This window comes from Citrus sinensis, chromosome 8 (genome assembly GCF_022201045.2).
Source record: "Citrus sinensis cultivar Valencia sweet orange chromosome 8, DVS_A1.0, whole genome shotgun sequence".
NCBI classification, from domain to species: domain Eukaryota; kingdom Viridiplantae; phylum Streptophyta; class Magnoliopsida; order Sapindales; family Rutaceae; genus Citrus; species Citrus sinensis.
This window is the reverse complement of record NC_068563.1, coordinates 12,722,545-12,733,606: the sequence shown is the minus strand read 5'-3', so window position 1 is coordinate 12,733,606 and position 11,062 is coordinate 12,722,545. Positions and strand designations below refer to the sequence as shown.

Here is an 11,062-nt window from a genome sequence, read left to right as displayed (position 1 = left end):
AAGGATACATCCACCGAAGGTAAACTAGGCCACATAGTCTAACTTCATTGACTAAATGCACAATCAAATGTACTATAATGTCAAAGAAAGAGGGAGGAAAGCATTTTTCTAACAAGCACAAAGCCCCACATGCTTTGCATGTAATTTATCCAATGTTGACATGTCAACCACATTGGAACACGGCAAGTTAAAGAAGAAACACATGCCAATCACAGCTTCTTTAACATGCTTTAGCAAGACACACCGAATGGCAATAGGTGAAAGTTGTTGCATAAAAACATGGCAGTTAGGTCACTTATGGCCCTAAAGTTTAAGGTCCTTCATTGACACAAGATTTTTTATGTTTGAGGAATATCCAGCTGGAACGTTAAAGAAAGTGTGATTAACAGGCTAATCTCTAGTTAACGTGTAACAAGCTGCGGAAAGGAAAGTGTGCTAGTTCTTTTTTAAAGTTGGAGTTAATTCATCCTTAATTTTCATTTCTACAAGATCATTCCTTGACCTAAGACCATCTTTGGTCTTTCTCGGAATATGTAGCAGTGTTCCATAGATGCTCTCACACACATTCTTTCCAATGTGCATAACATTTAATTGATGACGTACAAGTAAATGCTTCTAATACTCTAAATTATAGAATATGGATTTTTTTCCACCAAATGCAGCCATCATTGTCGGAACTTTTGCATTTTTTAGAGTTGTTCGTCCTCTATTTGTAATCAATAGACTTAACCAGTCGTAAAACACCTTTTCCATCTAACGGTTTCGGAGCAAACTCCCTCGCTATTGTGTTGTCAAAGGCTTTTTCTTGGTCTCAAAATTCATGATCATAAGGAAGCCAACGACGGTGACCAATATATGCATTTTTGCCACTGTGTTTAACTATACATTTAGTAGTGTCTACTCTACAATATTGACATGCATTATATCCTTTAACAGTGCAACCAGCTAGATTTATGCATGCCAGAAAGTCATTTATAGTCCATAATAACACTGCCCGCAAATTAAAGAACTCCTTTCTGTAGGCATTATAAGCCTCCACCCCATCTTCCCACAAAGTTTGTAAATCTTCTATCAAAGGTACCAAGTACACATCGATGTCGTTGCCCGATTGTTAAGGACCAAAAGTCAGTAGGGACAACATCATGAATTTCCCTTTTATAGACAAACATGGAGGAAGATTGTACGTTATAAGAATAATTGGCCAACAACTATATGTATTACTAAGAGAGCTATGTGGATTTATTCCTTCAGCCGCTAACACAAGACGGAGATTTCTAAGATCCAAGGCAAATTTAGGCCATTTGTTATCTACTAATTTCCGTGATGGCGAATCTGCCGGATGTTGGAGCTTACCATCGTCCACTTTCTTATTTGCATGCCGAGTAAAGTCCTTGGCAGTTTCTGAGGACTGGAACATGCGTTTAAATCTAGGTATGGGTGCAAAATACCATAACCTTTGCAGGAACCCCTTTCCTATGTTGGTCAACACTACCATCCTTTTTTTCCATCTAGATAAACCACAACTAGGATAGTGAGACAACCCTTCATACTATTTTTTAGTAAAGTATGCAATCATTTGGGCAAGCATGTGTTTTCACATATTCTAAGCCTAAAGCGAACATTGTCTTTTTGGTCTCGTACATAAACACAAGAATTTCATTACTTTCAATCAGCAACTTGGCTAGAAGACCTAGTAACTCGGTAAAACTTGTGTCAGACCACCCAAATTTACCCTTTATATTGAACAAGCTAACAAAAGTGCCTAACTTAGTGAAATTTATGCATCCCCAATAGAAAGGTTTCTCAGCCTGTTCTAGAAGTTCTTTAAATGAGTTAGGATCTGCAGCACAATCCCTATAAGCATCGTTAACCATATCTACTGTATTACCGTCATCGTAGTCTATAAACTCAAACGGAACATCTACATCTATATTAGGAAGTGGTGTGTCATTGACCTCTTCCCCATGCCAACTCTAGTTTGTGTAGAAAACATCAAAACCATGAAAATACAAATGTTCATGAACAACCATATGTGTACAAAAGGATAAATTCATACATTTAGTACACATACATTTAATGATGCTACAACCTTCAGAATTACCAACAACAAATTTCATAAATTCTTCAACCCCATCTTTATACTCACTTGACATTTTACTATAATGAACCCAAGACTTATCCATTGTTAGTTTAAATTAGTTCTGATCCTGAGACATTAAGGAGGTTACAAATAAATAAAAAATCAAAATAGATTACCAATTCATATAAGCAAAGTACAAATTAACACCACTTTAAATACCCTTACTACAACATAAACATAACAAAAAATTTTGACCCCACACATTATAATGGTCACAACACAAAATACAAGTAAATAAACACATTACAGTAGTCAAAACCATTGCAGTAGTAAATAAACACAACACTAAAATCAAGCCCAATACAACTTCAAGTCATGCTATTATATAAAGGACCATAATATTAAATATATTTCATGCAACTATAAATTAACTAACGAACTGAAAACTCTAAAATAAAGAAGTGCAATTTATTTACCAGGTTAAATTAATTCCTCTACAACAAACTATTCCAGCAAAAGAGATGCAGCAAACTCTGCAACAAAAGAGGTGGCAGCAAGTTGTTCGAACAAAAGCATAGAATCAACTATTACATAAGGAAATATACTCTTTTTCAACAAATTAAAATACAATTTTGCATCAGAAGCTAAATGAGGTTCTAATTAGGTTCTAAGTATAAATTTGTTTAAAAAAAAAGTACTGCTACTTCATCACTTCCTAATAACCCCAGGCTTCAATAAAAAATAAACCCTAGATATGCAAAAGTACAAATTAACACAACTTTAAATACCCTTATTGCAACATAAACATAATAAAAATTTTTGACCCCACACATTATAGTAGTCACAACACAAAATGCAAGTAAATAGACACATTACAATAGCCACAACATAACATAAAAATTAAGCCCCATACAAGTTCAAGTCATGCTATCATATAAAGGATTATAATATTAAATTGCTTTCATGACTATTAATTGACTAACGAACTTAAAACTCTAAAAATAAAGAAGTGCAATTTATTTACCAAATCAAATTAATTCCTCTACAGCAAACTCTGCAAAGTGCAACAAAAGAGGGGGCAGCAAGTTGCTCCAACAAAAACACAGCAATCAACTATTACATAAGGAAAGATACCATTTTTTCAATAAATTAAAATATAATTTTGCATCAGAAGCTAAATTATGTTCTAATTAGGTTCTAAGTATAAATTTGTTGCAAAAATAAGTACTGCTACTTCACTCATTTCCTAGTAACCCCAGACTTCAATGAAAAATTAACCCTAGATATGCAAATTTGCCACAATAGGCAAATTATTTGGCTCTTGGTCCTGCTACTAGTGGTACTACTGCTGCTAAATAATTACCCCTTTTCTCTAATCCTTCATCTCCAAAATCTACTTAACTCTTGCTACTGTTAATGTTGCTTCTGCTACTGCTAACCCTAACATCCTAACATTCTTTACTCTCTTTCAACAAATTAACTAATCAATTTTTTAATTAGGCTTTCTCGTTAGATTATTTATAGAATTAATTGATTTAACTTAGATTTGTGCAAAATAAACAACATGCAAAATGAAGACATAATAGAAATTATACCAAGGGCTTTGAAAAAATGAAGGTGAGGAACATAGCAAGGTGAGGACAGAAAACAATGGCGAGGAACACGATGACGAAGAAGACGATGGCGATACCACGAAATGCACCTTCACTCAGTCAATTTCACAATGCAATCGGTAACAAATACGTTAGGAAGACGATGGCAAGATGATGATGGCCGAGATTTTGGTAAGATGACGGCGAAAAGGAAGTCAATATAAGAGATTAAGACAAGTTTGAATCGAGGGTTTTAGCCTTAGCCTACTCTCTGTATGTTTGTGAGTTGTATGTGTTGATACTTAGAAAAAAATAGGGATTAAAGAAGTGCAATTCAATACCAAAACGATGCGTTTCAAGTTTTTAAATTTTATTTTATAATAAAAAGTTTTAAAAATTAATATTTTATATGTCATCGTTCCAACTCAGCTAAAATGACCACTTGTCTTCATACGTGTAATATTTTATTTTAAATAATACCAAATTTTTCGGTCAAAAACGCGCCAAAATCAAGTCAACGTGAAAATTCCATAAAAAATTATTGATGTTTAAATTTATATCACAAAGACATCATATGTTCTTGATATAACCTTTTTCTATCACGAGTCTATCACGAATCAGTCATGAATATATGATAGACAAAAATATATCACAACTATATCATGCTTTTATGACTTATGCCTTTTTTCTCAAAATCCGTCACAAAGTGTCTGTCATCTATTCCCAATTTTCTTGTAGTGACCCAAATTTTACCACCAACAATATGCATCATCAAATCATCTCTTCTTTTTATCTTTTAATCTTGTGTAAGTTATTGATATACTGCTTGCAGGGATAAATTAACGACAAAGCAATGAAGTTGATCCATCTGCTACCACTCAATTAAAAGTGGGCATCTAGTTCTTGGCTATAGAATAATGACATGAAACCGAATATAACAACAGAAACGTATTTGTAATTTTCTCTTTGGTCTCTTTGGTCCTTAGACTTTGTGTCAATTATTCAATTAGTCTTTGTATTCTAAAAAGTTACTTAAAATATTCTTATAATTTCATCTATAAGATTATTTATTTTTATTAGATAAAAAAATCCTTACATACAATTGGTGAAAAACAGAGAATAATTAAATAATTTTAATGAAAACATGTATATAACGTGGTCATTTTCGATAATTTTTGAAAATACAAAAATTAGCAGCATACTTAATTATCTGAAAGCCAAAGGACTACGAGAGCAGTTACCGAAACATATGTTAAGTTCATCTTATATAAATCTAACTTTCGACCGTTACTTTCTTCTTTCAAATTCTTGGAGAATCAGATGATCACCTTTTTTAAAGACATGCGGATTACATTTTAGTTTTGGAATTTATGAGATAGCCCCATGTACGCAGTAAATAATAAATTAAAAGAAAACTTTATTCTGAAACTAAAAAAATAAGATAAACACTTGTGAATAGAATATATATGCTCAAAGTTGTGTTCATATCAATGCCAAAGTATATATAAATCTCTCAGGGCATAATTAAACCTGCTGTATATTAAAATGGACACTAAAAAAATTCAGTGTTATCACTGCCGGCAACGATTGTCTATCAAAACTAATGAAACAAAAGTGAAGTGCCCTGGATGCAAACTCTTGTTGGAGTACTCAAGCTCACCATCATCGTATCAGCAACAAAAAGGATTCATGCAAATCTGCCCGAGGGGAAACTTTGGATGTAACATAATGAAGAAAATAAGAAATGACGAGATAAGCCCTAACAAGAGGTCGTTGAACACTAAGCCATTTTCTTTGTCATCGTCATCGTCTCGGCCGAGTAGGCGTGCAGTGCTTTGCGGAGTGAGCTACAACAAGGGCAAGTTCAGGCTTAAAGGAACTATCAACGATGTGAGGAATATGAGGGATTTGTTGATTAATTCATTCAGGTTTCAGGAGGAGGGCATCATCGTCCTCACAGGTAATTAATTAATTTCCCTTTCTTTTTTAATTATTAATTCACGCACCTATTGAAGCACGAACCTAACACCAAAATTGAAGACCAATCTTTAGTACTGTAACTGGGCCTCGGCAACAACTAATTAATTTATCTTTAATTTGAGTGTCTTTAAGTAAAAAGATATTCCCCACTAGTTCATGGATGGTATTTTTTGCACCTGGATTCTTTATTAAATTTACTTTTGTTCGTTTAGGCATAGAATTTTTATCATTTGTGAATATATTCTGCATCTTTTGTTTTATCTTTTTTAAATTGGATCAGTAAATCTTCAACAATATTATAAGGAAAACTTGGGTTACAAAATTTTGACAAAGAAATAAAAAGACTAAAATGTAAATTGCCTAATATATATATATATATATATATATATATTCTCTGAACTCTAATTTTTAGTAGGAAGCTACATCGGCTGAGAATGAGTTTTAAGACCCTCAATTCTTCATAGCTTTCGAGTATGCATCGCTCAGCACATAGACTATGTTTATAGCTTTTAGTCTAGATTAAGTTCATCCACTTGATAATTCTAAAATATAATTGCACTTTTGATAACTTTATAAATGAAAAATGAAATTCCAGAAGAGGAGAAAGATGAGATGTACAGTCCAACAAAGAAGAACATTCAGAAAGCCTTGGAGTGGCTTGTCAATGACTGCCGAAAAGGCGATTCTCTTGTGTTTTACTTCTCAGGGCATGGCTTGCGGCAACCTGATTTCAACAACGATGAGACTGATGGGTTTGATGAAACTATTTGTCCCGTTGATTTTCTCAAGGAAGGAATGATTATTGATAATGATATTAATTCCATCATTGTTAAACCACTAAAGGAAGGGGTCACTCTTCATGCCATTGTAGATGCTTGTCATAGCGGAACTATTCTTGATTTAGAGTATGTTTACAACAAATATCAGTAAGTTCTTCACCTACTCGTATGTTTATTTTATTGTTTAACAAGACTAGAAAAATGAAATGAACACCTAAGTAGTGAAGTTTTCGAAAAATGATCAACCCTTCTGTTGTTTGTCGAATTTAATCATTTCCTTTTTATGTTTTAAAACCTCCTAAAAATTTTATTGATTACGAATAGATCTTAGTTAAAAATAATAAAAAGATGCCAAAAGAAAATTGTAAGTTAACTCTCTTTTTAACGGTATTTTATTTTTTTATGAGTTTTGAAACATAAAACGAAGAAGAAAATGATTAATTTACTGAAATAGCACAGAAGTTTTGATCACTTTTGGACCAGTGAAATTTTATCTAAATAAGCAGTTTATAAGAGTAGATATGACAGCATGCATTGTTTTCTTGCTTGAAAATAAGCAGGATGACCTGGGAGGATAACAGACCTCCATCTGGTGCTCGGAAGGCCACAGATGGTGGATTAGCAATTTGTCTTAGTGCCTGTCAAGATAATCAACTCGCTTCTGATACATCTGTAAGATTTTTTTTTTTTTGATTATATATTTATATTCTAAAAGCCCTACCGTAGTTGATCAGAATTAATTATTTGTCTCCATTTCTTCCAAAAGTCATCCATGATAAGTTTTACCAAATTATTGGGTTAAAATATGAAATAACATAAGAACGTTAAAAGTTAATATAATCTTTTAACGATGATGGGTTTTGATGAATTATGGTCCTGCATTCATATTTTTCTATTTCCTGAAAAAGAATTGTAATATAAATGTGTATGCGCAGGCATTTACAGGAAATACTATGAATGGTGTGATGACCTATGTTCTTGCAGAGATCGTGAATAAACATCCAGGATTATCGTATGGGGATTTGCTTGATTTGATTTATGAAAGAATTGAAGAAGTTAAGAAAAACGATTGTCTTATTAACACTAATTTCTTGAGGAGATTTTTTAAGGACAAGTTATCACAGGTGAGTCAGCATCATTTCTCTCATACTCTCTAAATAGGATCTACAATTAATCTATTCAAGTTTAATTCATTTTTATTTGAAAATTACGTTACAAAGATATGATATTTGTTCATTTCTTTTTATGCAGAAGCCTACACTTTCGTCTTCGGGAAGGTTTGAAGTGTACAAAAAACATTTTATACTGTAATATCTGAAACGGAGAAATAATTGTATTGTTAACATTTTGATATCTCGAAATAAATTTTTTCGTATAATAGATTTACTGCTGACATTGCTTATGTGGCAATTTAAACCTGTATTGCGGAAACCATTTGGGCCCTGAATTAGGAGTCTTATAGTTGTCTCCTTAGTAACATCCAACCAAGTACGGTCACAGAAACGGCCATATTATCTCAACAATCAAGTACTGATTTAGATTCTTTAAAGAGCCATTTCTTATTTTAATTGATTTTGGTATAATAACTAAATCTTTATTTTATTAGTTTCTCTAGATATTATGAATTATTAAATTATGGTCTTCTTCAAACCTCAAGTCATACTCAAGCTTCAAGTCTTTTATATTGGGATTATTTGCTCTTTAAAACTTATTTATTTATTCATTTTGTAGGAAATAGATTTTCTAATTAATAAAACATTTGAGATGTTTTAGATATATTAATTATATAAGTGCTAAAAATAAGTGTCGTTTAATCATATTATATGGTTTATATGATCGCCATGTGGATTTACAGAAGATATAAATATAAGTTATCTTATGATTAAATAAATTGCGTTCGCAGTTGATAAACAAAGTTGAACATTTTATTTATGTTTAGACTACAGTAAATTTATTGAATAATTTGTCTTGATTATGTTTGAATTTACTGATGTAGTTTGACTACATTGAACTAAATCACGCATGAGATTTAATTAACCTTGAAATGACTATCCGACTTAATAAATCTCATAGGCATTAATTTTTCTGTTATCTTAATCTTGAGTTAATTGTGATTTCATGATTATGATTGTTATTCCATTTGAGTCACTAATGGTGGCGACATGCATTTATAGTCAAGATTACACGACATTTTAGTGGAAGTAATTATGAGCAATGAGATTACATATTAAAGGCATGTTACAACACTTATGACATGGAGTTTTAGGCAATGGTCCAGGCTTTAAAACATTAACGACATTATTTGATTCATAAAGACTTTGTTTTATACACTGGTCATGCTGCATTGTGTTGTACAAATTTTATTGAACCCCCAAGTGCACGAATCTATTATAGAATAGATCAACGGTGACTAGTGTCGATTCCACGAGGAAGTGGATTTTAATTGCATGTAGAGTTAATTTTATAAGTGGGTGTTTAGATTTGTGGTGAAAGTGATTTAGATTATCCTAAAATTTAAATTAGAATTACGGGAATAAATTAAAGTGAAAATAAAAATGAAGCGCTTGGGTCTCTGGATCTGCACTTAACATGCACCATGTGCTTAATATTCCTTATTAGTGTCAATTAAATCATGAGGGGTTTCCACTCCTTATGAACCTCACTCAAATAATTATGGTGCTAAGTGCTTATCATGTCAAATAGTAATAACTTTGCACTAGGGAGACGAATATACCAGTGCAATATCTAGATAAGATTATTACTATCTGTCGACGAAAAGTCAAAACATTCACAAAAATTAAAGGAAAGAGAAAGTAAATTTATCAAATTAAGCTCATAAAACATTTTAAGACTTCACCTTTATCCCAAGCTTAAACAAAAATTAACTACTCATAATTGAATTAGGGATAAAAAGAAAATTTATTAAAATACGTAGAAAATACAAGATAGAGAAGGAATTACAGAAAATAGAACCCAAAAATAAATTCAGGGGTGCCAAATTAGGGGGGAGCCCCCTATTTATAGATACAATGAGTAAATCATAGCCATCGAATTAAAACAATTTAGATGCTTAGGATTGCGACACGTGGCAAGTTATGATTGGATAGAACACATCATCAAGGTTGTCATTCTGTGTATATGCATGTACTGTATGCACGTTTTTCGATCCACTAACATACTGCCACGTCACCGGTCAATGCCACATAAGCATTTTAGTCTAATAGGATCGTGACACATCATCGGTCAACGCCATATAAGTAGTTAATACCACATCATTCATCCAATTGAATCCTGCCACATCATTGTACCGTATATTTGAACACTGTCGTGAATAGTACCATGAGCAGTACCTTATATGTGAACAGTGTCGTTTATCTTTTTATGCTCCTCCTAAGGTTTTCGACTGTTCTGAGTCCAAAATTGCTGTCCGTTTTGCTATCTGATCTCTCGTTCATTGTGAAATGACCATGATGCCCCCTAAAATACATAAAATACTTAATTATAATAAAACACACATAATTAAATCACAAGGAACTTGAATACATAAAAGTAGGGATGTTAGTGAGACTTAGAGTGTAAAATGACGATTTCTCTATTATAAATATACACTTTCTAGCACTCAACTCGTTAAAGCATCTCAATAATCAAGACAAGCTCTCTCATATACATACCACGTGGACAACATTCCTTCAGCAATTTAGTTTTGTGGTAAAGCATTCCTGTGGCGAATCTAATCACGTAACAGATGCACTTAGTCGACGAACTTCTTTATTGATTCAAATGTGTAGCCAAGTCCTCATACTTGACATATTTCGAGAGTTACATACTACTGACCCATTCTTTACTCCTCTATTAGAAGACGTTGCTGTAGGATTTCGATTAAATTATCATTTGCATGACGGATTCCTTTTCAAAGGTAATTAGTTATATGTTCTTGATTCAAGTTTGAGGCCAAAGATTATTGTAGAGTTACATAACGAAGGGCATATAGGTCGTGACAAAACTCTGGCTCTAATTGCCAGCACTTATTATTGGCCTACTATGAGGTGTGATATTTATCACTATGTTGAGACTTGTCCCATTTTCAGGTTTTCAAGGGCACCGTAACTAATGTTGGGTTATATATGCCGTTGCCGATTCCAACACAATCTTGGGCTGACAGTAGCATGGATTTTGTTTTGGGATTACCCCACACTTAGAGGGGTATGGATTCAATATTTGTTAATGTGGATCGGTTGTTGCGTTTAAGAAGACTACAAACGCCTTGATTGTTGCTTGTCTGTTCTTCAAAGAAGTCTAGAAATTGTATGGTTTACCAAGTTCTATAGTATAATTGGCCCAAAACAAATGGTCAAACCTAAGTTGTCAACCATTCTTTAGGAAATCGTCTATGTAGTATAATTGGTGATAACCTGAAGACATGGGATTAGAAGTTATACCAAGTCGAGTTTGCTTATAACCGAGCAGTTAAGGTTGTACTGGTTTAAGCCCTTTTCAGGTGAATTACGGTGTAATCCACGAGCTCCCATTGACTTGGCTCCAGTTTCAGATTTAGTTCGCAAAAGCAACAAGGAAAAAAATTTATTGAGCAACTTCAAGAGTCTTTGAAGAGACTACCGAAGGTTATCAAA

At 32.9% G+C, this 11,062-nt stretch overlaps 1 protein-coding gene across 2 annotated transcripts; it reads left to right on the top strand.

Annotated features, from left to right (window-relative positions):
- The first annotated feature begins 5,119 nt into the window (after positions 1-5,119).
- LOC102623919 (metacaspase-1-like) lies at positions 5,120-7,844 on the top strand. 2 transcript variants are annotated; one of them, XM_006494275.4, is made up of 5 exons: positions 5,120-5,632; positions 6,359-6,578; positions 6,992-7,103; positions 7,367-7,555; positions 7,683-7,844. In XM_006494275.4, exons 1-5 carry the CDS (start codon positions 5,218-5,220, stop codon positions 7,740-7,742), a joined length of 996 nt encoding a protein of 331 aa, XP_006494338.2. In that variant the 5' UTR covers positions 5,120-5,217; the 3' UTR covers positions 7,743-7,844. The 2 variants fall into 2 exon arrangements, with proteins under 2 accessions (XP_006494338.2, XP_006494337.2); XM_006494274.4 differs by having other exon boundaries at positions 5,123-5,632; positions 6,248-6,578.
- The last annotated feature ends 3,218 nt before the right edge of the window (positions 7,845-11,062 follow it).

Bases quoted from the DNA above. Each gene is read 5' to 3' on its own strand.
- LOC102623919 (XM_006494274.4), top strand. From the start codon at position 5,218: ATGGACACTAAAAAAATTCAGTGTTATCACTGCCGGCAACGATTGTCT. The intron at 5,633-6,247 runs GTAATTAATTAA...ATGAAATTCCAG, and splicing joins GGGCATCATCGTCCTCACAG to AAGAGGAGAAAGATGAGATG. The intron at 7,104-7,366 runs GTAAGATTTTTT...GTGTATGCGCAG, and splicing joins AACTCGCTTCTGATACATCT to GCATTTACAGGAAATACTAT.